Source organism: Rutilus rutilus, assembly GCF_951802725.1.
Source record: "Rutilus rutilus genome assembly, chromosome: 2".
Classification (NCBI taxonomy): Eukaryota; Metazoa; Chordata; class Actinopteri; order Cypriniformes; family Leuciscidae; genus Rutilus; species Rutilus rutilus.
In genome coordinates, this window is record NC_140210.1 from 36,428,843 (window position 1) to 36,455,841 (window position 26,999).

The 26,999-nt window shown below is 37.3% G+C and overlaps 1 protein-coding gene across 1 annotated transcript in view; it reads right to left on the reverse strand.

Annotated features, from left to right (window-relative positions):
* The window catches only part of ctnna2 (catenin (cadherin-associated protein), alpha 2), a 505,838-nt gene that overhangs the window by 416,317 nt on the left and 62,522 nt on the right, over positions 1–26,999 (reverse strand). The window contains exons 3-4 of the mRNA XM_084395004.1: positions 8,362–8,557; positions 989–1,155 (exon numbers count right to left, since the gene is read on the reverse strand). Of these exons, the coding sequence (XP_084251130.1) occupies positions 989–1,155; positions 8,362–8,557 (363 nt within the window). The remainder of the gene's footprint in view (positions 1–988; positions 1,156–8,361; positions 8,558–26,999) is intronic.

The window sequence follows — 26,999 nt, forward strand, 5'->3', positions numbered from 1 at the left end:
TGGTTTAGAGTGAGAAGAATTGTGTCTGTTTCCTTCGTGCCAGTGGGGAACAAAAATCGAAAGAAAACAGAACGATGCAACTAGAAGAAATAGGATTAAGGGCAAAACTGTATGAAAATGAAGGTATACGAGCAAAAAGTCTAAAATCAGCCACTCTGAAATATAATTATCTACACTAAAATTACAAATGCATTTGATGACCAGAGGCAAGATAAGTGCTATTTGAGAGTGTTATTTATGCATTTTAATTGTCTGTAGCAAAGTTATGCCCAGGAGGTCGTTGCTTCGGCAATATGTGCTATGCAAATAGAGTGGAAATAGAGAGTTTCTTTTTTTCTACAATAAATATTACTCCTGTGCTCTTGAAATAAAGGCAGATGTGTGTACTTGGATATCAAAACAATTGAGAGGCTGGTCTGGCTTGTTCTGACCCAGTGGACAGTGACCAGCTGTGAAGCCCAGTCGTAGCGATGCAGAGCTTTGAAAACTCAGTCAGAACGAAAAAGGAACAAAAAAAAAATTACAATGAATTTTCCAGGAGACAGCTCTCACTGGCAACAAAAAAGTAGGTTAATACATATGTGTGTAAAAGTGTAAATGTTCAGGTGCAAAAATGTGTAAGGTGGGTAGAGCGTAGGGATGTATGATCTGGTAAACAAAAAACTAAAAAATTAAACTAAGAACAAAAAGCAAAGCAAAGAAAAAAGCAAACAACAAATAAAACAAAACAAAAAGCAAAGCAAAGAAAAAAACAACAACAAATAAAACAAAACAAAAAGCAAAGCAAAGAAAAAAGCAAACAACAAATAAAACAAAACAAAAAACAAAACAAAACAAAACAAAACAAAACAAAACAAAACAAAACAAACAAAAAAGTTATTATAAACACAAAGTATTAATGATAAATAAATAGTGATTAATTTCACAAATTAACTGCAACTGTGGGGGACAGAAATGAGAGTGAGAGATAAACGACAAGAGAACATACGATCTTGAGGTGAGCCAGGAGCCTCATGACATCAGCCATGTCAGCCAGGATGAGAAGGCGAGTGACAGCAGACAGGAGGGCGCGGGCGGCACGGACCATGGTCCCACGCTTCACAGAGGAGCAGGGGTCATCCGCGAACTCTGAGGAGGCCACGTGCATCGTCTCACCTGCACATAGACACAAAACAACATATGTTTAATGTTATACCGCAAAGCAAATCCCTTGTGCATATCTAGGAATTTTAACTCTGAACCAAAAAAAGCTGCCTGGACATGTCAATGGTTTATTAATAGCTGTGCATCTGTTTACCAGTGAAATAAACTGCGAGCACAGGCAATATTGCCAAGAGTGTTCATTAGTGAAACAGCACACTTCAGAAAAAAAAAAAAATAAAAAAAAAAAAATAAAACCGATGCAGAAGATTGCTGGTGTCTGGAACACAATGTGCCATTATTGTGTCAAACTATATTGTCCATGAAATGCATTTGGAACTTTTAATAAACATTCCAAAACACAATAGAAGAGATCAATATGCCGAGAATATTAAAACCAAAATAAAGAAAGCCATTTGTAGGTTGTCATAACAGTGATGTAAGCAGCTGTTTAATACCCTTGCATTTTGATTGACAGTATTAGATGACCATGCACTTTCTGAACATTTATTTAGCACTCCATTTATCAAAAGTAGCATTTTCATTTATTTATGTGTACACATTTTTTTTTTTTTTTTTTGTGCCTAAATGATTCAGACTACGTCAGTACGGTACTGTGGCATGCTAGCTAAAGTCGAAATGAGCAATTTGTCTCAGGTTCATTGACAGAATCTATTAATGACCCTACAGTAAGTGGACCTCCCACCTTCCATCCGAACAGGAGCCGCAGGTGGGACAGAGTTGATTAATGGAAGCTTACAAAAAGCCTGGCTGAGACATTAGCAAATGTCATTGAATCTGAGAATGATATACAGAGATGAAAGCTTGTGGCAAACTGACTTCACAGAGTCTAGGGAAAGAGAGAACGGGAATATTTGTTTTTAACCCCGTACTGGCTCTGTATGGGTGAACACTTGCATGCACGCCATAAATAAGGCTGTACTTTACCGTATGTGCAAATTCTGCTGTTCTTCTCGCGCACTGAACTGAAACGACAGAATGCCAGCTATTCTTAACAGTGTCTTGCTGCTGAAATGTCAGCACTGTCCTCTGGCTCTGTGTATTTTTGTGGCAACTCTTCCTTCATGGATTACCGCAGGAGGTTATAATATTATTTCCATTGTAGCTGTTTTTTAACCTCTACGGCACAATTGAACCAAGTCAATAGGACAGACATACTACTCTTTAATTTTCATCCAATCCGTTTGCAAAAAATCATTATTTGTGCAATATTGTCTTTTACCCCACTTTGTCAGAAATCATTTATTCTTTTTTTACGAACCAGGAACGTATCGTATCGAGGGCAGTGAATTAATCTATGCTGATGTAAAAACATTGTTTAATGTTGTTTATATGTCTATGTATTGTTTTTTTATATGCTTTAAGACAAACCATGTGCAAATGCATGTGTCAACACCATTGTTGAGTTTTTTCTCCTTAAACCTGCAGTGAAAGAAAAAAGACAGTCTCAAAAACGCGATTTGAAATCGCTGGTGTTTCTTATGTCACAAACTACATGCAGGCTTTAGCATATCATTAAATGTGCAATAGGTGATTCTCTACAGTTATTTATTTATTTTTATTTTTATTTTTTTATACTGGTTGAAAGTCTCCTCACATCCTGATAGCAATCACTATGTTAAAATGTATTTTTATAAATATACATCATCTGTAGAAGGCGTATGACCATAAAATGTCCATTAAATTATTTAATTCGGTCCGGAAAATATCCTTTCTGAAGAGTTGATAGACGATCAATACTAGTGTTCGCTGGACGAACAGATTAACTGATGGTAATATTTATTCAGCTAGGCTATACAAAGATAATTTGATTAACTGATCCAAATATTTATAATTAATTATAACGAGTTATGATTAATTATTCATAATTCTCTTTGGAGCTAATTTGCTACAGCGTTAAACCAAGCTTTTATAGTTGAGTGCTTCCGAATTTCGGATCTTGAGCCTATACCAGTAAAGGATAGGTCTTAAAAACGATTAGGGCGAACTCGGTCAGATGAAATACTCCTCCAAGATACACATGGCAGTAATCTGGAAAGTGTGACAGTAAAACTTTAAGATAGGACTAGGTCGTTTGCCGCCCCAGATAAATTTGGAATTAAATGAAATCATTTCTTTGAAGAATTTAGGAGGAGGAACACTTGGGAGCATGTGGAATCAATCTGACTTTGTAGGAAATAAATGTACCTCTAAATGAATCATTAAAACAGAAATCGGATATAAATATTTATAGTCCCTCCACCTAATACTACCTGCCACCAATAGGTTAAGGTTTGGCTGGTTAGCATAATTTAGTTAGCTGCTGCTGATAGGTTCCATTGCATTTATGGCACAGGTCTAGAAATGAGAAGTTGCATGCTTACAGGGAGGCCCTGAAAAAAACCTGCTATTGAGATGGTAACGGATTTATCCAGGTATTACAAACCTTGGTACAGAGCATTTCGGCTAGCATTAGCTGGATAGCATATTGATCCCTGAGATGACCCTCAGCTCTCATTACTGAAACCTTGTTGAAAAACCACTGAAGTCTCTTTAATTTTTCAATGGATCTTCTGCATTGACTTTTTATCCAGTGTCTACTTGTTAAGTCTTATATAATTGATTAGTAGCTTAATTATCTTTTGGTTGAAAGTTTCACAAAGTCATTTTTCATTGTCAGTGAGTGAATAAATCAATAACTGTGGGATGGGACACAAGCGACAATTAGATCGAAAAAGAACGGCTTCTGGTCTCTTTTTGAGTATTTTCTTTGTCCTTTGACCCCTGTTTCACACAGAGTTGGCTAACAGACGGTCAGCCTTGGGAGCGGTAAGTCACTTGGACCATTATGCCCAACCTGTGTTTATTAACCTCATCCCAGCTAAAGGTCGGCTTGCTAATGGTCCACACAGAGTGTTTTAACACACTTCATTCAGCTCCTGCAGCCAGGCTTGGCTCAGTCGCCATCTGTCAGTGCAGCAGTCCATTCACTGCAGATCTGAGAACGGTTGTACATTTTCACCACAAATGACTATTACAAACTCTGTGACTCTGGTCTTGTGTAAAAATATACACTACCATTAAAAAGTTTGGGGTTGATAAGATTTTTTTATTTATTTTTTTGAAAGAACTTTTTTATGCTCACAAAGGATCATTTATTTGATCAAAAAAATGTATGAATTTATAAAATATAATTTATTCCTGTGATGGCAAAGCTGAATTTTTTTGCTTCATTACTTCAGTCTTCAGTGTCACATGATTCCTCAGAAATCATTCTAATATGCTGATTTGCTTCTCAATAATTTCTTATTGTTATATATTTCTTATTGAAATATATAACCTTATATACTGTCTATGGGGGAAACTGTCATCGCCAGTGGCCCATGTATATCGACTGGCACTAAAAATCAGTGGTAACATGTGAGGAAATGCTAGATTTTTTTTTTTTTATTGCTGGTAAAGTTAAAGTCTAATGAAATACACGGACACCTTATTTTTGTCCTTTAAAGTAACTGAATGCCCTGCTACATATATTAGCCTACAGAAATCATAATTGCATTTAAAACATAAATTGTTTCTATACACACTATACATGCATAACGTTATATTTGAAAATAATACATTTTCCGCTTAAAAAAAAACATTCTGTACATAGCCTAGATCTACATGCCCCCTGAACCCACATAATAAAGATGGACAGTGACATAGACATTTTCACAAATTAAGCATACGTTCCATTCACTTGAGGTATTATCGAAATATCTAAATTTTAATAACGAGTGATTATTTAACAAAAGGCAATTATTTAAGTAAATCTTAAGTAAGATTATTTAAGTAAAACGGTCAGGGTTACATTTTAGACACACACACACACACACCTCTGAAGCGATAGAAAAGTCCTCGGGACCGCATCACTAGACACAACCTGCATTGGTGTACAAGGCCTAAGTCCACCATTCTCCAGTTGAATGGTTGCTACACACACATAGTTTAGATGTGGCCAACCAACCGCCCACAGCCGGAGTCTAGCCCTGGCAGCATCGCGGGGAAAGATGCACTGGAACTTTTGCACCACGAAAACAAACGCGTGTCCCATCATTGCTCTCTCATCTACTACGCGATATCACAGTTTGACATGTCTGTCATTGGAAAGTTCCACACGTGGTGTAATGAATAATTAAGAGCAAGTGTCTTCTCATTGGATAAGAAAACTCAGTATATGAATAATAATGAGACACCGATGAGTCATCAAAGTACTATAGTGCTCTGCCACATCACAGCCTGTGACGTGGACACGATGAAGATTTTAAACCCGGAAGATGAAAATAGCGGAAAAAAACTAAAATGTAACCATTTCCCCCCTACTATTAAATCTAACAGATGCTAACATTGTCTTCAGTGGTGTTCAACACACATACCTCTGTTAAAATCTCAGAAAATGTGGTTTAGGGTTTCATGACCCTTTAAAGTCCTGAATATAGACAAATAATCACCACAAAACCCATTAATATTATTTTAGCGAAATTAGCAAAATTTTAACTAAACAAATTAATCATTCATTACCTCATCATACAGTCCTTAAAACAAACCACAAAAAAGAGAAAACAGATGATTGATAATACATTTCAGCTTTTGGAGTTTAAAATTGCCTTTTTTCTCTTCTCCACAACCTCATAATTGCTCTTCGGCTGTGTTTATGGGATGATGAATGTTCTGTGAAACACCATCAATAACTGTTTGTCATTTTCATAGAGGTAATTTGGCTGAGCAAACAGTAACTTCAGTCCAGACCAATGAGTATGCAAGGTTTGGAAAGGGACTCAGTGTGTATGGGAACAATCATAAAAGAAAAAAGGAGGGAGAGAAAACTTTGTAAGAGAGAGAGAGTGTGTGTAATGTGCTGCCAGATAGGGGATGTAAATAATAGGCAGGACTTATAGGTGATGGAGGAGAAAAAAAGCTATACCTTAGCTGTCTGCAAACTGCCACACATAGGCAAAAAAAAAGAGTGTTTTGCAGTGTTTCGTCAGCAGAACAATCCAAAAACACATTAAATAACAGCACATCCCTCTGAAGAGATGTGTGTCTATCCCTCACAGCCTCGCTTTCATTCCCGCTAAAAATCAAAGAAGGTAATGCAGAGAATAATGATACATTTTATATAGTTGCTTAGTGACAAATATGATGCAGGGCAACAACTCACTGTGTGATGGAGCCTATAGAAAGTAGTTAGAATACTCCTAAAATTCAAGATATCAGGGCAAAAATGTCCCTGTATGAGTTTTTGGCTCATATTTATATCATGATATACAATATCACACAAGTAACGAGCGCAATATCACACAAGTTCTGTTTTTGTCCCGGATAGCATGAGCGCAAATGTGATATTGATTTTATACAACCGTTCAATAAATGAGAAGTTAATAATGTGTTATATTTTACACAAAGTAGGCTATTGTCTGCTTTTGCTCAATTTTGCCAACAAAAATATTACCTGTAGAGCCAGAGCAGAATTGTTGTGCATCTCCGAGCAACACGCAGCGGTGCTTTGTTTCTAAATGAATCTGCGTTTTGAGCGAACCAATCGGGTGAACCAATGATTCAATGGCCAAATTCATCAAGTGAGCCATTTGCTTAATTCCTGAATGAATCAGCCGTTGAAACAAATCAAATGAATGAATGAATGAATGATTGACTCAATGACTTACTTTACTGAGACATTTACTTTAGAGTATCATTTCATTAAAAAATATATATATCTTTCATATTTCCATATTAATAAAAAAACCATCAAAGGTACAGGTCACTCAAAAATGAAAATTCTGTCATCGTATAATTTAGAATTTACTAGCAATAAATTATGCTTGCAATCAAATGTCTATTTGATGCTTTCCTCATTTAACACAATAATGACTTTAATAGGGCTGGTCCGAATACCATTTTTTGAGCTTCGGTAGTAATGAACATCGAATATTCGAAGCTTCGGAGAGAGGGTGCTGAACATATTCTTCTCTCTAATAAAGGCAGTATTCTCTATGTGTCTGTCTGACCGTTTGCATTTTTATTATTTCGAGAACCGTTCATCCAATCGACTTCACAATGGAGTGCAGTGTCGCATTTGGTGCAATATAGATGGGCACGCGAGACGCGACACATTCAGAATTAATAAACTTTTAGTAAACTACTAGAACAGCGCGAGCGGGAAGCGGCGCACCTCACGCGGACAGGGCTTATGCTACGAGAACGGACACTGCACTAGTGATATAAAACGCACACACACAGGTCTGTTAACTTAAGCAATACTTTTAAGGTAGTCTAATATTTTTCTGACTAACAAATTACTGACACAGTAAAGGGTAGATTTAAATAAAGAAAAACGAAATTTAAATAAAGTAAACAAAGTTTAAATAAAGAAAAAACGAAATTTAAATGAAAAACGAAATTTAAATAAAGAAAAACGAAATTAAGTTAAATTAAAAACGAGATTAATTTAGATTGATAATAACGGGTAAAAAGCTTAATACATTTTGTTTCTATTATTCTATTTTCCACAATGTCAAAGCAACGCAGCTTAACCCAAAACACAAGCTCAGGCATGCACTTCGGTCCATACAAACTCCGCTGTTCTGCGCTCTTGCCAGAGAAGACTCCCGTTGCTGGAACACTGGCGTCGGTTCTATTTCTAGCATGCACGCGTTTTCCGCGTGGCTCGAGCCGCGCCTGAGGCGCGTGCCTCACGTAGGCACACAGTGTGCAAACTCCAACCTGTTAACATGGGAGCCGAAATAAAAACGGACACGCCAAGCAGCTAGTGTGTCGCCAGCCTTATTCAAGTGCGAATGAGAACCGTTTCGCGGGGGATCCCAGGTGTGAAAAAAAAATAAAAAAAAGAATATTCGAATGTCAAATTTTCAAACGAATACCAACCCACCGAACGAATATTCGAATATTCTAATATTCGGGTCCAGCCCTAGACTTTAAATGATCTTTTGGGGGTAATTCTCAGTCAAATTTGATGTGCAATTAATTTGTGATTAATTAGATTAAATAAATCACCACATTGTGTAATTAATTAGATTTTTTTTTTTAAACAATTGTTTGACAGCGCTAGAAATAACATTTTCATAACGTAATGGGAACATAGGCAAAACATTCTAAAGGCATAATTTTTAGTTTGATTTTGTTGGGGACAGTTCCTCAGTGTGATAACAGGCTGCTCACCTTGCTTGCGGACGTCCTCTACAGCTGCGATAAGCTCCTCCTTTAGGTCCTGGCTGTCCTTAGCAATCTGCTCGCCCTTTTCTAAAAAGTTCTGGGTCGCCTGCTCCACGGACACAGCCAGCACATGAGCCTTCTTAGAGCGGCCCTTTTTCTTACTGGATGGGCCTTTGTTACTGGTGTTTACCAGGGTGGTCACCTGTGGACGAGAAGAGTCGAAGATGAAGATGAATATAAAGATTGTTGTGTAAAAAGACTCCTGACTCACATTTCGACTGAACTGCATAAAGTAGGTCTAGCAACATAGCCCATATGGCACATTTAAAGTAAAGCGTTATGTACACACTAGGATGATCAAGCAAGTTTGTTTATTTCTAAACCAATGGGTCAAAGAAACTGCTGGGTTTGTGTGCATTCAGAAATATGTACAAGTAAAGGGAAGCTTGCAGTCGCAACAGTCAAATTTATACATCTATAGCACAGGCCAACAATTAAAAAGACGCAGTCAAGCGCAAGGACGTGCCCTGTGTGAACAGAAACCAAGTGTCTCCTTCAAACTCCCCATTAAATATCAAACATAAGTTAATATCACCATTAGAAGTCAAATGTCAATTAGAAACCTTGAATAGTAATAATGAAGGCATTTCTTTAGTTGCAATTATTATTTTTTAGTTTAGCTCAATAAATGTATGTCAAGACCTGAGTTTATTTCCAATTAATTATAACGAAATATTTAAGAAATGTAATATCTTATGAATATATATATATATAATAACAACAATGAATTGTTTAAAATAAATCTTTGTTTGTTCTGTGTGTGTGTGTGTGTGTGTGTGTGTGTGTGTGTGTGTGTGTGTGTGTGTGTGTGTGTGTGTGTGTGTGTGTGTGTGTGTGTGTGTGTGTGTGTGTGTGTGTGTGTGTGTGTGTGTGTGTGTGTGTGTTAAAAAAATATGTTAAGAAGCAAAAAAAAAAGGTTGTGTTACCTTAACCAAAAGTTTGGTGTGAATTATTTATTTATATATATTTATATAGATCTATTGATCTAGTTTAGCTTTGGAAACTGTGATAGTGATTTTCCATGATTCTTTGATTAACAAAATTTAAAAGAACAGCATTCAGGGTATTTATTAGCCTGGCTAACGTCAGACCTCGTCTCATTGAGACGTGGTCTGGGAACCACATGTTCATTTTCTCGTATTTGAGGCGTGGTTTACGAATGCCCAGAGCAGTTTATTGGGCGCTACGAATGTCTATTAAATGCGCTTGTACGTAGCTCATAGCCAATCGTTTCAATTATACCAGATGACGTATGTAGTGCGAAAGAAATTCGACGAGGAAGAAGACGATGGGTCAGAGATTTATGTGTACACGATGGCGTTCAGCGACTAAACTACTTAGAACACTATCTAAGGCTGCATCGAAAGGTAACTTCGCGTCTGCTGCCATGTTGGATCAATAGATATAAACAAACTGCTTCGGTGTGTCGCATAGACGTCGTCATCGTCTTGCTGCTCCCTCCCCGTTCTGTGATTGGTTCCCTTTTTGAGGGGAAAATCTCGTCCATGGTGTCCAGGCTGCCTAGCAGCGTGAATAAAATCGCGCTGCACGCAAGGCAACATGGGGAAACCCAGGCTAGGTATTTATATAAATTCAGAAATGTATTACCATCAAATTAAATTATTTTTTTTTTTTTTACCTTTTACATCAGTGTTGTTGAATGGTTTATAAGAGAAGTAGCAAAATGTCTCAGGTCTGAATTGTGAAAGGAGCTTGATTTATTGATTTAACAACTGCATCGCAATCAAAATCCTCAAATTTCCCACATTAAGCGGAAGTATGAATTTGGACAGGGTAAAAAACAAAAAACAAAAAAAACAGTGCTTTATTATTTTTTAAAAAAAAGAGATTTTTTGCAGTGCAGACATTTCTGGCAATTTGCCACATTTGTCTGCACATTTTATGTGATGTATAGTGACTCATTCTGCAGGCATTAAGCTCTCAAAGGGCCTATAAAACAGTGTTGTTTTTCACTTTCTGCTGCAGGTCTCTGCTGGGACCGTTCTCCCAGGGTAATGTATTTTCAAGGACACCCACGCAATTGCCATAGTACAACAAAGAATTTGTTGAGTTCCCTTTAAGTCAGTCAAATTCGACGTTATGTCGGACTGATGTCATGGGATCTCGCCTGGGAGCCCAATCACCAGAAGGGGTAACAAAACGAGCCAATGGACAATGGCCACTGAGATTGGCATGCCGAGTTACATCTGCAAACTCAGCCTATACAGTTGATAAAACTTAAGACCCCCCATGTCTAACATTTAATCGCAGTTATTCTCAAAGCCGATGCACAGAATAACACTGGATTACATAAAGAGAGGTTTAATCAAAACAAAGCATAGTTGACTTTTAAAGGAGAACATTGTAAATCCAGCTTAGACTGGGTTAATGATAAACATGAAAACATGAAATTGGGACAAAAGATTTAAATGATTTTGCAAGGCAAAGCTTATGTAAGGAATAGCAGTTAATATTGCCAGCAAAGTGGTGGAAAGAGTACAACAAAATTGTACTTAAGTAAAAGTACTGCTACTTAAGTAATAATTTACTTAAGTACAAGTAGAAGTACTGAAAAATAATATGACTCATGTAAGAGTAAATAAGCAGTTTGGTTAAAAACTACTCAAGTAACTACGTTACAAAGTACTATAGTATTATTTTTCTATTTTTAAAGTGATGGTATAGCCTGGATGCCAGCTGAACTTAGCCCCGCCCACAACATGTTTAGGTTGGGAAGTTCGGTCTGGATCCGTTGTGGAGCAATTATGCTCGAACCAGAGCTGTTTGGACCAATCAAATTGTCAGGGCGGGCTTTATACGATGATGGACAGATGATCAACAGTAACGTAATCATCCACGTCACCAAAGAGCGCTTGGGTTGAATTCGTTTACAACAAAGATGACTGCCGCTGGAGAATTGAGATTTCACACTTACAAATAAGTCAGATAGAATAAATGCATAATTGGCGTGCTGTCCGAGGAGTGGGCTCCGGGCTCGGTATTCGGCCCGAACCCAAAGAACGCCCCCCGTATTCCTGGCTGTGGAAGAACAAGCCGAGAGTGAGTGGAGGGATGCTGAAATCATGTCTGACCCACTCCATGTCTTTCGATATATTGCGCATCCTCTTACTCGTGCTGGGCTGCGTTTCCAGATAACGATGGATCTTAGCACTTACGAGGATTTTCTGCGAGCGACTTTACGAACGTTCGTGTTCATTTCACGTGCGTTTCACAAAAATGCACTTAGCACGATCGTTCGCAGCTGTGCTTTAAGTGCTACTTAAGAGTCGCTGTCCGTTTGTCAAGTGCTGAAATGTCACCTTGTAGAATGGCTTGTAATTGCAGCACACGCTTGCAATTTTAAATGTTTAACCTAACTGTTTTCACCTGATGATGTGCATTTTCCACGAGGCCAATAATCTATAAAAGCACAAACCTACGAGTGGAGACACCAGCAAAATGGCTGAACCAAAAAAAACAAAACAAAAAACAAAGAAAATACCTTCTTTTTTTTTCTTTTTTTTAAAGAGGAGATTAAGGTAATTTTAGAGGAGGTGGAGCTATACAAACATTATTTTCAGCAGGTTTAAGGGAAGTCATACAAATAAACAAAAACAAAAAATCTGGGAGGATTTTGCTAGAAAACTGACTGCAACTAGGGGCATTAAAATATCAGGGAAGGAGGTCAGGAAGAAGTGGCAGGACTTTGCCAGCCTTGCTAAAAGGAAAAGGGCTCTGCAGAGGACAACATTTAATAAAACAGGTGGTGGGACCAATGATGGCCAACCAAATGCCCAATACATGGCTGGTTTCCGTGCATGTCAGCAAGTCATTGACAGATTTTTTTTTTTTTCATCCCTATTTTTCCCAGTCTTTGGGAAATAATAATAATAATACCAATAATAATATTGATAATGATGATAATAATAATAATAATATAATCATAGGCTATATCAAGCCAACCTCACTGCATGTTATCTTAAGGTAAACTTGCACTAGCTTGGACTACTGAGACGTTAGTCACGGCCAAGCTATTTCATTGTAGCCTATTTTGTAATTCAAAGGATATTCAAAAGATTTCAAGACAGTGCCACCTTCTGGTCAAAAGTTTTTTTTTTTTCCAAAAATGTTGATAACTTCTGAATAAATCTGCCTATTGTAATCCTCTAAGTGTTTAATTGCTGGTTGCAGTTGGTCTGACACTCCCAGCCATGTTGGCATGTCTTGTCGTCTGCTTTTCAAATCTAGCCTAAACAGTGTTAGATTTTAAGAAAAAAATACACCATTCAGAATCGGGATGCGTTTTCCAGGTCATCTTTGTTTTTTTAACAGTAACTCCGGGTCACGTGACAGGCACAAACAGTGGTTCGGGTGAGAGGCGCATTTAAAGGAGAACTCCGGTCAATTTTAACATTGAGCTAATTTTTTTGTACATTTGGAGTGCTGTCAGTACAGAGAACAACGACAAAAATCGGTGTTGCCCACACTTGTTATCCTCTTTTTAAAATTTGCACCCTGTTGACTTCAATGGGGCAAGTTTTAAACCTGCTTTTAGCCTCTTAGTCGATTGTCGAGTTCACGCGCGTGATCATAGGTACTAAACCTATGCGCGTGAACTCGACAATCGACTACTGTGGACTTCGACCGAAAACAGGATGTAAATACAGGTATGTGCGCTGGCTGAATAAACATCATTTTTTATATATTTCTTTCACATCTACTGCAGTCAGATTAACCCGCGTTCACTCAGAAGGAATCACTCACATTAGCTGTGCACTTGTAATGACACATCAAGGATGTTAAGAGGCTAAAAGCAGGTTTAAAACTTGCCCCATTGAAGTCAACAGGGTGCAAATTTTAAAACGAGGATAACACGGTGTAGGCAACACCGATTTTTGTCGTTGTTCTCTGTACTGACAGCACTCCAAATGTATAAAAAAATGAGCTCAATGTTAAAATTGACCGGAGTTCTCCTTTAAAGCTGCTCGTGAACCGATCATCACTTCCTTAATTTATAGCATCAAATAAACATACAGTAAATGAACATAAGAAGGAATGTTGTTTTAACCGCAGAAAGACGTCAGTACACTCCGTAATTCAAGTTCAAAACGTCCAACGTTAATCTACTAACTCTCCTGACCACTTTGTCGGACAAAAATGGCGGATGGCGGATTATGATTGGTCAGATCGCCTGTCAATCAAACTCCCTGCGAAGTTTGAATCTTCATGATGACTTGTAATCGAGAGTTACCACACTCTGTAGCCTAATAAAACACAACATGCACAGATTTCTTGTTCCAAAAGGAAAACCTTGTGTTTTTAGCTCATGAAAAAGCAATAACACATGAAATGGACTTGGGTGAGTTTGTAACAGAATTCTCTAAAATGAGTAGAAAGCTTATGTTGTAAATTATAGTGATGTAAGTAGATCTTTTTCAGGACCTGCCCCGTTTTCTTCAAATCTAAAGCTAAACTGACACAAGATCTGTTGTGTGGTTAAAAAAAAAAAAAAAAAAAAACATAAGATTGTAAAAATAAAAACGCAAAAAATAACAATGGCCAAAAATCTGTAATGTTACATTAACAGACGTGAGAATAATTCTCAAGAAAAACAGCATTTCAGATCAAATTAACATTTTTAGTTTGTAACAGTTTTCTAAAATGAACAAAAAGCTGATGTTGTAAATAGTATAGTGATGTAAATAGTTATTTTAAAAGACCTGTCCCTTTTTATCAAATCTAAAGTTACTTAATTGATACAGGATCTGTTAAGGGGTAAAAAAAAAAAGAATAATATTACAAACGCAAAAAGAGAGAATGTAAAAATAAACCTGTTAAACATTTTTACCTCTCTCTATATAGAGTTACTTAATGGTAGCAAAAGATATACAAAAATAAATCAAAAATACACCCGGCCCACCTGGAACATGACTTGGCCCACCTTTCATCTCATATCTGGAGCCGGGCCTGCCACAAGTGAGATTCATAGGAGTATTAAACTTATGACGTTTCAGGAAATGCCTTATATGGATATAATAACATGCAAATAGAGACGTTTTGACTGATGAAACATGAAGACAAACACATGATAGCGATAATATCTGTGTTCATCAAGCTATCTCAGGTATTTTCATAAGAATGATGTATGTCTTTAAAGGGATAGATCACCCAACAAGGAAAATTAGCCCATGATTTACTCACCCTCAAATCATCCTAGGTGTATATGACATTCTTCTTTCAGACGAATACAATCAGAGTTATATTACAAAATGTCCTGGCTCTTCCAAGCTTTTTAATGGCAGTGAATGGCTGGAGAAAATCTGAAGCCCAAAAAAATGCATCCATCCATGATAAAAGTGCTCCACTTTTACTCCAGGGGGTTAATAAAGGCCTTCTGAAGTGAAGTCATGCGTTTGTTTAAGGAAAATACCCATACTTAAAACTTTATAAACTATAATCACTAGCTTCTGCCAGACGGCCGTACGCATCGATTTACGATGGAAGACTAACCCCTGACCCGACGCACAACGTAATGACGAACGTGGAAGCTCAGAAGTAAGAGCAAAACCCTGGTCGCGAATTAGCCATTTTAAAGAGAAATGTTGGAGGATTTCAATATAATAGAAGAGGAGCTTCAGTTTGTTGCACAGCCCTATTTGTTTAAACCGCGAGAGGCATCTAAGCTTACGATACTCCTACATGATCCTACGTCATACATGTGTCACCGGTTACCATACTCTTGTGCCACAAGTCAATAGGGGTTATGCGGAACGCCCAACGTTCGAACCGGAAAACAGGTATAAGCATTTCCGGTTTGCACTTCCGTACGCATCTGCAGCGGTAGTTGATCTCTGAGGTAACTTATTTTTCGCTTTTTTTAGAATACAATTCTTATTTCTGTTTTAATTAAAATGTCACGAATGCTTAAGTATCAGAAAGAAAAAAAAATTATTAAAAAAAAAAATGCAGTCTTCATTTGATCGTTTTAATCGTCTGCAAGCAAATATAAAAGGTTAAACTACTGATAGCATACAAGTCTAAACTTGCCATTAGCAAAAGCTACATATACTAACTTACATACCTTCATAATCATGAATAAATGAGGAGGCGTAAAAACTTAAATCCTTTATCTAACGGAGTACTCGGGGCTCTGGATGTCCGTTTGGCAATACGATGTACATCTGAAATGGATAGAATGGGTAGCTCCTGTAAACACCGGCTATAAAAGGTCGCCATTCCTACGCTGTGTTTACCTAAGTAGCTGACGACCGGAAGTAGTTATACCCGTTTTGTAGAACCCGGAAGTATGTTCCGCATAACCCCTATTTGCGTATAGTAACTGTTATGCGTACGGTCGTCTGGCAGAAGCTAACGTTAGTTATTTTAGATTATAAAATTATAAATATGGGTATCTTTCTTACAAAAACCGAACAATTTAACCAAAGAAGGTTAAATGACAGGTCCGATTAAAAAAATAGAGATTTACAACATTAAGAATAAAAAAGTGCCAGTAAAATAAATAAATAAATAAATAAAAAATAAGTGGGGTAAGTTACGGTTAACTTGTTAAATTAAATGCTCTTTTTTTCGTCCTACCGAAAATGTGCTGGGAGTCCACTATGCTATAGTTACGAACTATACTTTTACATACAGACAGATCATGCGATATTATTTCACTGTTATTGAGGGGTTTTTTTTAGCTTCATACAAAGTTTGCTTCGTACATTTAGTTTAACTGTATTGTTAAAGAGGGCGAGCTTTACCATTCAACTGAACTGTGTCCATGTTTTTAAGACACTTACATTGTTCTTGCTCCTTCCATGAAATAACTGCGTCCATGTTATGAGCCGAGTTTTTAATTTACTTCAACTGCTCAGTACTCTGGTATTATCAATGGGATGACCCATTGCAGGAGTTGCCATAAGTAAAATTTAAAATCAGAAAATGAGCATAGCTCACTTACATTCACTAAAATATTGAAACGTTAGCGATACTGATTCAAACCACGACACGAGCGCCAGTGATTGAATGTCAAAGCGCGGTTTGAAGTCCCCGCCCCCCAGCCGAACTGGAAGTTTTGATTGGTTTTGCACCCGAGTCAGACCTGTCTGTTATTGGCTGAAGCGCATCAGACCTGTCTGTGATTGGCTGAAGCGCAGCGCTCCACCGCAGTAGTTTTAAAAGTGTCTGTCAAATGCAGGGGGGAAGGAATTCGACCGGAAGTTGAAGTCGGCCGCGTGCCGCCATCTTGTAGCAGAACTTCACCTGCAGTTAGCATCCCATTGACTCCCATTCATTTTGGCGTCACTTTGACAGCGAATAACTTTACATCTGAGGCGTTTAAAGACTCCATTTGTCCATTATTTATTTCTAAAGAAACACGACAATGTATAAAATGCTCCATTACCTTGTAGCTTATGTTATGGCCCCGTAGAAGCAGTTTTTGTAAAAGTAGGCTAACGATTGCGTCATAACCACGCGACTCTCTGTCGCACAGTAGAGAGATTACCGTATGGACAGGAGGAGAAGCTCGCGGGCAATCGGGGGGACGTGGAGGCAAAATTACAATATAATTAATCAGAATACCTAGCAAAAGTTGCTCCTGCTCCAAGCTCATGGACAGCTCCTACTCACACTCTCCGTCTCTGCAAGATTCGTAAGGGAATGATTCCGATTTCTCTTGGCACAGCTACTAGAAGACAGACGGGATGCTCACGTGGTCCGTGTAAAGCTTTGCACGGTTTGAGTCTGCGCGTCAGGAAAGGAAGTGCTAAGAAATCGCTAAAAATGGGCTTCACTTGTCTCAATTGAGTTCCAATGGGGTCGCTGTGTCCATTTCTTTTACTGTCTATGGTCAAATGTAAGCAGCAGCAGCAAAGCTTTCCCTGTTGCTCCGTCGGCACATTTGTCAAAGTACTTTGTAGTTTTGGTGAAAAATAAATGTAGCGAAGTTGAATACTTTATTTTTATTCTACTCAAGTAAAAGTAAAAGTACCACAATTTAATTATAATCAGGAAAGTAGAAAAAAAATCGAAAAATCTACTCTCAAGTACTGTAACGAAAGTATAGCCTAATTAGTTACTTTCCACAATGTTGCATAAAGCTTCATTACAGGAACTGGAGAAATAACACTCTCCACTAAACAGAGTTCAGAAAGTACAGAAGATATACTTTAGAGATAAATGTACAGTCAAAACTGTCATTGTCACAAAACAAACCCTGGCAAGGTTAAGGCATGAAGAAAAGATGAAATATTCAGGTATGAAACTATGACAGCTCTGCTGGGAATCGGTTGCCTCAGACTACAAAAATATATGACTGCAGAATTCTGCTATTGATCAATCAGAATCAAGTATTTTAGAGTTTATAAAGTAGGAATAGTTATTTTGAGTCAGATCTTTCCAATAAATTGGTTAGTCCAGTTCACAAACATGAATCTAACTGAATCGATTCTCAAATTCAACTAAAACTACAGCTAAAAAACAACAACCTAAATATTAGTCACAAACCAAATTGTATGACAGAAGTAATTTAGACCACTTGTATGATGCTTCTATGGTATTTTGTATCCCTTTAGAACATCTTGACAGCCCTATCCATCATTCATGTGCATCATATTGAAAAGAGAAGTCATAATATTCTTCGAAAATTCGCATTTTGTGTAATATATAAAAAATAAAAAAAAGTCATACATGTACGGAGCTGATGTACATGAGGGTAACATAATTGTTATTATTGGGTTAACCCCTTTAATATTACTACATCCAATTCAAAACATACTGAAATATCCTGTTTCACTGTGGATGTGTTCAGTGCTCCTGAAGGGAATTCCCTGACACTACTATCACTCATCACCACACAATCAATCCCAACTGAGGCTTACCTTCTCTTGGATAACACTGTCAGTGCCAATAGCAGCATCAGCAAGACAAATGAAGCACTAACATTCATAAATAAACCCCAGTTCTGGAATTCTCTGTTCTATTATAATGTGGGAACAATAAAACTGTAGGGAAGTTTTCAATAGTATTATGACAACAAAAGTGTAAATAAATGGTAGCAATAGAAAGACAGTCACGAATGGATTTCTGTCTGAGCACATCCTCCTTCCTTGTTCTGTGTAACACATAGAGATGAAGTCTATCCTCCTGTGCCCAGAGCATTGATTTATCCATAGAGCTAGAGGCTAACCTTCCAGATGCTTGCTGAGCTGGCTTTCATCATTATCGTGATCTGATTAGCCCTGACCATGAAATCCGATCACTTGTATGATTTAAGTAACATTATAGAGGGCTTTTTACACTTGAAATAGTTAATCCTGTCATTCTAAACCCTGGGTAAACAGAATCCTGCTTCATGTTTCAAATTGCTCATTATTTATAGGGATAACAATAAATCATGGGTATTTATTAACTGACGTTTCACACACATTCCTAAACCTTGGGTTAACATTATTATTTCATTATTTGCATATAGGGGTGCCAGTGTCATTGATTTGGCAAACACAGCGTGCAACCTGTTTTTAAAAAAAAAAGGCTCTAGCATTGTGTCCTTATGGTACATATTGCCGATTGAATGGACATGTCAGACTATAAAAGGTAGGTCTCTTCTTCGCTCCAGTTCATTGACATTCATTGAAACTACATTAACTACTTTCGATTTGAGAGTTTACGTGAGTCCAAAGCATGTGAATATGAGGCACACGACTGACAGTTGCTAAGCATTAAGCCGTAACATTCTAAATGTGAAAATGACATAAAAACTGCTTTGCTGGCTTGTATCTTCTAACAGAAGATAATTACTATTTTTTCTTCGTTTATTTTTGCTTGATATTTGACGTCATTAAATCTGACATCAAAACGATTCTCTCGTTACATAAAAAATGTTTTAACGATTGAGGTCAAATAATAAAGTTGTCATGAGCTGCCTGCAAGGAATGAAATGATTATCATTAATGAGAAGTTTTCCCTTTTTTATTTTTTTTTATTTATCTTTTTTTATTAAATTACAGAATCTTAAAACAATATATTTAAGAGTCAGAAAGACAGATTCACATATTTATCCAAATGTTACCACAATGGCACAACTCATGAAAAGTCATCCAAGTCCACCTGACAACTCTGGTCTAATTGGAGACACACTCCATGGCTGGGTTTCCATGGAGACACACACAGTCCTGTCAAAGCCGTCAACAAAAGGTCCAGGTGAAAATAAAAGTTGCACTGCCACATTGTACTGCATGGATGATGTGGCAAAAGGTGTGTGTAGACTTGTGTGTGAAGATACAAAAGCCTCTAAGTGCCATTTGAAATTTTCTTCTAAAATTTGTATTTTTCTCAAGCTTGTATATTTAAGTTCAGTAATTTCACTTTAATGACAATTAATAAGTAATTTTCATTGCCATTAAAGTGAAATAAGTGAACATAAACATACAATCTCATTCTAGAAGGAAATTTCATATGGCACTTAGAGGCTTTTGCATCTGAAGTCTTCATATATATGTATATATATATATATATATATATATATATATATATATATATATGCATCAGTTTCCACAAAATATTAAGCAGCACAACATTGATAATATATGCTCTCAAATGTTTTTGAGCATCAAATCAGCATTTTAGAATAATTTCTAAAGAAGCATGTGATACTGAAGACTTTCCACTGCAGGAATGATTACAATTTTAACATTTTAAAATGTAATAATATTTCACAACATCACTGTGTTTTTGAACAAACAATTGGAGCCTTAATAAATAGCATTCCCTTCTGCAACATAATTTTTCTATATTCTCTACAGACTACAGACAACTTCACCAAGATGGATGATTTGGCTGGAAGTTCTGGGAAAGCTCATTATTTCCCCACTAAGATTCCTAAGACTGTGTTTCAGGTGTCCATGCCAAAATGATCACGGTTGCTAACAGCAGAGGATGTCAAGAGGAAGAAAAGACGCCATCTAACAGACAAAAGTGTGAAAGCCCCCCTGTGCTGAAACTTAGAATGAAATCTCCGTTTCTACCAGCCAGCCCACAATCCTTTCATGGTGTCACAAAAACCGAGGGTGGCAATAACGTGGGGGGGGGGGGGGGGGCCTAAAAGAAGGGGAGTCTGCTTGAGTGGGAAAACCTAACTGAAAACGTCAACCTAAAATGACAAATGAAGCGGTACAGCCACTCCACCTACTTCTGATTTCAAGAAAGTGCTGGTGGCAATGAAGTGCTCTTAATATTAATGCATGACAACAATGAAAGAAAAGTATAACATTTCAGTCAGTCCATTCTCTTGAAACAGAAAAAAAATTCACAAAAAGCTATAGTGTAAGAAGAAAATAAAAGAATAGAAGAAAGAAGAAAATGGTAATGGGGAGTGTTTATACATCACATATTTTTTTCCGTACAATGCTGTGCCAAACAACAAAAAGCCTCTTAGAATTCACACGAAAAGAGTTAGATAGCCTTTCTGTTATGCTATTTCACTATTTATTAATTAACACAGAATATCATATGATCATTATTCTTTGAATGTCGCAAAAGGTCTCATAATGGTAAATCATGCAAACTGTTTGGTAATTAATGGCTGCCTTTTAAAAGCTCAACGGCAAACACGGTCACAGTTGAAACAATTTGAACTGAGTGTCACATTACAATATTTGACCTGCAACACTGAAGCAAGTCATGTGAAACAGTCTCTTTAAAAGTGGCCTTAAATATTTGACAAGTACAATCAAACTGGTGTGATTAAAACATTTAGTTGTGATGTAATCAAATTACTAAATTCAAATCTGCATTTGTGCAATTCCATGCTCTGCCGCTGACCTGGAGAGAGTAACTGGTCATGTGGTTGTTATTTATACATCTCAAATAGCAATTTCAACCACACAACATGTTTATTCTATGTTATAGAGATAGACTATAGTAGTCGACCGATATTGAATTTTTGATGGCCGATGCTGATATCTTGGAGAGCAGGGTCGCCGATGACTGATATAAAGCCAATATATGATATCACACTATGTAAAACACATGCATAACAATTGCTGAAATTACATTTTAATGTAATATTTCCTAAATTAGATTTATTTATTTTTAAATGAATGATATTAGAAGCATTATTTGAACGTGATAAAAAAAATAATCAGCAAAAGAAACAGATTTATACTTTATATGGCAGGTTCTTGATTTTGTAATCCTATAGACTTTTTTAACTATTTCTTTATTTGTGAAAAATATTAATATAAAGGAAGTAAACACTGTAACCAATAGTGCACTGGGAATCATATTTTCTCGAGTAATTACCGGGTAACTCTGATTTTATTTACAGTACACAATGAATATGATATGGATTTTCCAAAGTTTGCAAGGTTTGTGAAATTAATGTTTATTGGATATCCAAATATAATAAATCATATTAATGCTGATGGTAGGTGATTAGGCCTAGGTATTATAGTGTTTGCCTTTCTTTTGGTTGCACTTTATTTTACAGTGCGTACACTTGTGTACTTACAGTATACTTACCTAAGAAAGTACTGGTAATAAGGTAACTTTAGGTTTAGGGTAGGTTCAGGGTTAGTTACTACCCAGTTATTACAATTAGCCTACTATTATAAGTTCATAGTATGTCCATGGGAAACAAGACTGTAAAATAAAGTGCTACCATTACTAATAACAGAAAAGTAAACACCATTCTACTTTTTCGTATATGGTTTTCGTAATATTTCATTAGGCAGAACTGTTAAAGAGAGAAAATACACTAATGAAGACGGAGAATGAGAGCTAAGACGCTCAAGTGCTGGCGCTGTCAAAATAAAAGTCCCAATTCCGACACATTGGCCAAAAAGAAAAACTCACAGGCCGATGCAGATAATAAAAAAAAATGTCAAATATCAATATATCGGCTGACCACTATTATAGAAATTCAAATAATCACATCATTTAGGGAGATTTTTAGCTGAATGTAAAGCAAACATGCAGCAGTCAGAAAACATTCAATATGTATGTATTCAGCATCATCATCTAGCCACTGTCTTGAGATGTGAGCGTTCCACTTCTTTTACTGGATTAAACTTATATTTAGCACATTTGAATAGTGCATTGACAGATTAGTTAGACAACTGCTCACAGAGTGTTTCAGCATTTTGAGAATTCAGTTACTAATTATAGATCTCAATAGACGTCCGACATCCTGCCATACATGACAGGGTCTTTCTCCAAAAGTGAAAAGGAGAAAAAGGAAAAATGCTGACAGAGGAAAGGGAGGGGGAAGCCCTATGGGATGAAAAGTCAGAAGGAAAGAATGAGGACACGTATGCTTGAGCTGTCCTGAGTCCCAATTTGAGAGACACATCATGGCGAGATGTAGCAGGTGGCCTGGAGAACAGACTGACAGCTCAGTGTAACAGCACCTACCTATCCATGCGATGAGATCTAACGCTTAGTCAGGCTCACTTTAACCTGCGAAACCATGCTCATAACCAGACTAGAGACATTATGAGTTATTTCACTTCAGTAAACCAAAGAAATAAACATCCGTTTATTTAAAACAACTGCTTAGTGTAGTGGAACGAAGAACTGCTGAGGGTCTGAGCGTGATAAATGGCCTATTAAAGGACCCAAGTGTGGTAAGTGACCTGAAAACTTTAAATGAGGTCCAATAAAAGTCACAGACCATCTCGAAAACATCTCTGGCTGCCATTGCTGACCTTTCCCCACGGCCCATAGACCTCTACAGTTCTGTTTTATCAGTAATCAATAATACTAAATGTTCCACAAGTGATTTCCTTGGCTCAGAGAGCCCACCAGTGAATCCAGCTACATGAATGAAATAATTACATAATTAAAAGGACACCACAATACTGCTCAGATTTCTGCTGGCTGTTTTCTAAGCCTACTACTCAGGTGTTGGGTGTCAGAAAATCAACTTCAAATACCGCACTGGCCTCTGGATTACCCACATGCAGTGAGAATATACCCATATCTACAACGTATGCATGAGGGAGCCGCCAATTCTAAGTAAAGACCATCAGGTTTACCGGTGAAAGTAGATGAGAGAGATTTCATACATTATCTTATCACCAGGATCTCACCGTTCCCTCTCCTTTCCACCTTATCCTTCCTCCTGTGTGTTGAGAATCCATTCCCAGATAGATTTCCATTTCAGAATTCCATTCAGAGAGTGTGAAAATAGCACTGCCTGAATCACTAGCATGTGGACGACCATAAATATCATTCCTGATTGAAAAGCAGTGTGAGCGAGCGTACCACCGCTAAAACAATACTGAGAAGCTCCGACCCGAGGTGAAGGTCAAAGACGCTCTCGCAGAGAAACGGGTATCCTGCCAAAAGAGGCTGGAGAGAAAATCCTTTGTTTCTCCTCACCCACTGGATTTAGGCAGAATTGATTTAGTTATCTCCTCAGGGAGAGGCAGAAAAAGCGGATGCCAGGCGAAAGCGCACTCATGCCATGCATATACCAAAACTGCAGTCAAATTAAGACATGGAGACCTTCTGATACAGAGTCACACGTGTTACCTACTTCAATCACATTAAAGTACACTGTCAGAGTCCAAGTTCCGAATCAACCAACACAAAGAACTGAAACAACTTAAAGAACGAAATGTTCTACCCTTCAAAAGTGTACGGTCGATAAGACTTTTTTGAAAGAAATCTTTATTAGCATGAACGTGATAAATTGTTCAAAAGTGACAGTAAAGACTTTTACTTATATTTCAAATACCGGTAAATGATGTACTTTCTATTCATCAAAGAATCTGTGGGGGGGGGGGGGGGATTACCAAGGTTTAAAATAATAAGAAATGTTTCTTGAGCACCAAAGTCAGAATGATTTCTGAAGGATCATGTGACACTGAACACTGGAGTAATAGAATCACAGGAATAAACTATATTCTAAAGGGGTCATATGATAATATTTTTAAAGTTCATTATTTTGTTTATTCATTATTGCAGCTCCTCTGTCGGTCTGAAACATACTGATTTCTACAAAGCCCCTCCTTCCGAAAAGCTCACAGTGCTCAGATGACCAGCAGTGGCCAGCACACTCAGTAGACTCAGTGTGTTGTGATTGGCCAAACACCTCAAGTGTGTTGGAAATGTAACATCCCTTACCATAATCGCGAGCATCAGCTCCCAAGGCTTTAAGCAATTGTAAACACACAGTTAATAATGTTTTACCATATCAGTTCGTGCCCGGAAATGTGGATGATCAAGCTGATTGATCGGACCCAACTTTGAAAGCACAACTTTCACAGTGGTAAGTAGTATTTGTATATATAGCCAGCATTGTACCCTCCCAGGTTCAGGAAGCTATCCGTGAGTAAAATGCGCTGTGCACAAGTGAACTTTTGGTGGTACTGTTCTGGAACAGCATCATAAATAAATCTTAACCACTGATTTCGAACAAAGAGGTTTTGCTTTCGCATCCAAACACACAATATCTCTGCGACATGATGACAACACTACAATTTTCTGAAGCCTCATCTTCTCTCTTTGCGCATCACTTTGTGCGATGATTATGCTAATATTTCTCATTGTGACCTAGACGTTTGCAGAAGTAATATCTAGCCTTGGATCGAGGCGTTTTAGGCAGGCCTGCATCAGTGTTCTCTGTTAGATAGAATGAGCTTTGTAACTTTGTAACAGATTGTATACATTAAAAAAACATCATATGACCCCTTTTAAATAAAAAAAATTAAAAAGTATACAGTACTTTCATTCTACTTTTTATGTACTTCTCAGAATTATACTTAAAATTGCACCTAAGTATACTTGACGCGTACTGACAGAAAGGTCTAAGTATTGGACAGTAAAAAGCCAGCTATGATATTGTTCTCATGTTGCCTTGTCAATGTGCCCTTGTTTACATCAGCAGAAAACCATTGTGTTCTTTAGAATAGTGTGCAAGACACTTTTGATTATCAAAGAAAGAAAAGAAATAGAAAAAAAAACTTGTCTCTTGTAGATCCTCGGATGACATTTTCATCCTGCGTGTTCGCGCCCACATTCCTTGACAAAGCCTTCCTCAAACAGACAGGTTGCTTGAGCATTTCTGGTTGATGTAAAGATGACCGGACAGACTCTGAAACTGCAGCAGTATTAGCGCGTGCTTTGAGCTTAGACTACATAAGAAGCGCTGGCTGGCAGATGACTCAGCTTGCCTCGATGGAATTATGAGGCGGCGATGCCGTGGCCATACGCCAATTCTGTGTTAGTCACAGTCAAGGACTCTAAAAGAGCAAGGCACTCAGAAGCCTCTTACCCCTGTCGCCTGTCCTTCTTTCATGTTTTGCGGCATGGTGAAGAGAGATTTCTGCTTTCTCGTCCTCCCCCCTTCATGTTTTCTCACTCTGTGTTTGCCGACAGGGGCCCGGAGTTGATTCATTCATATTCAATAAGCCAAAAGCAACGGTTTTAAAACACACAGAGCAAACTGACACGTAGAGGCGGGAACGTGGCAGAGCCAGAGAACGCATTGATCCGTTTAATTTGCCTGATCAGTTTGATCGCTATAGCGAGTCGGAGAGGGAAGTTCTTCATGATTGCATCAATACTTTTCTCATCCCAAACACCCAGAGCTGTTGTAACTGTGATTGTGCAGCGATTTGAGAAGTGTTTTTTTTTTTTGCAAACTGTAATTAAAACGGGATCTATCACAGCTGAGATCAGAGGCAAAAAGTATTTTATTGTGGAAAAAAAAGAAATTGTTTATTTATTCATTGAAGTTAAACAGGCAAGATTACGCAACATGCTGCAATATTTGCTCTAAAAAAGGACTTTAAATAAATTAGCTCTAAAATTATTAAAGAAAACCAAACAGCCCCTCTCCCCCTTTTCACATACTTGCTCAACCCAGATTAGTCTGCCTTAATCTAAATTAACAAAAAGATTAGGATAAGGCAAAAATAACAGTTTAATTACATCAAGGGTATAAATATACATTACTATTCAAAAGTTTGGAAGATTTTTTGTTTTGTTTTGTTTTTGAAAGAAGCCTTTTTTTATTTGATCAAAAATACAATATGCACAATCCCGTTGTGTTTCTATTTTTATATATTTTAAAATATCATTTATTCCCGTGATGAAAGCTGAATTTTGGTGTTTTTCTGGAGCATGTCACAAAAATTAAAACTCAGCGAATACTTGACATGCAGACACCAGCAATATATCTATAGAAACAAGTGTCTATTTTTATATTATCTAATTCAAAATGAAAACTAATATTCTCTGATAATGTAATCAGTATGAAAATAGAAAGATGTACAGTCCATTACAGATAATGTGAACACACCTACAGACAGCACGCGTTATACATATGGTAATGATCTGAGGTGATCCATGCAAACAGAGACGACACCCACATCAACTCGATAAAACATCAGATCCATTACTTTACATCGGTTTGGGACGCGGTGAGGAATAATCCTGGAAGAATTTGAGGAGTGACTTGATCCAGCCGAGGATATAATTTCTGATGAGCAAGTTATTTATTTTTACTTACATTAGTAAACATGCTATTTTTTATATATATATATATTTTTTACATAAACATGTACATCGACTGA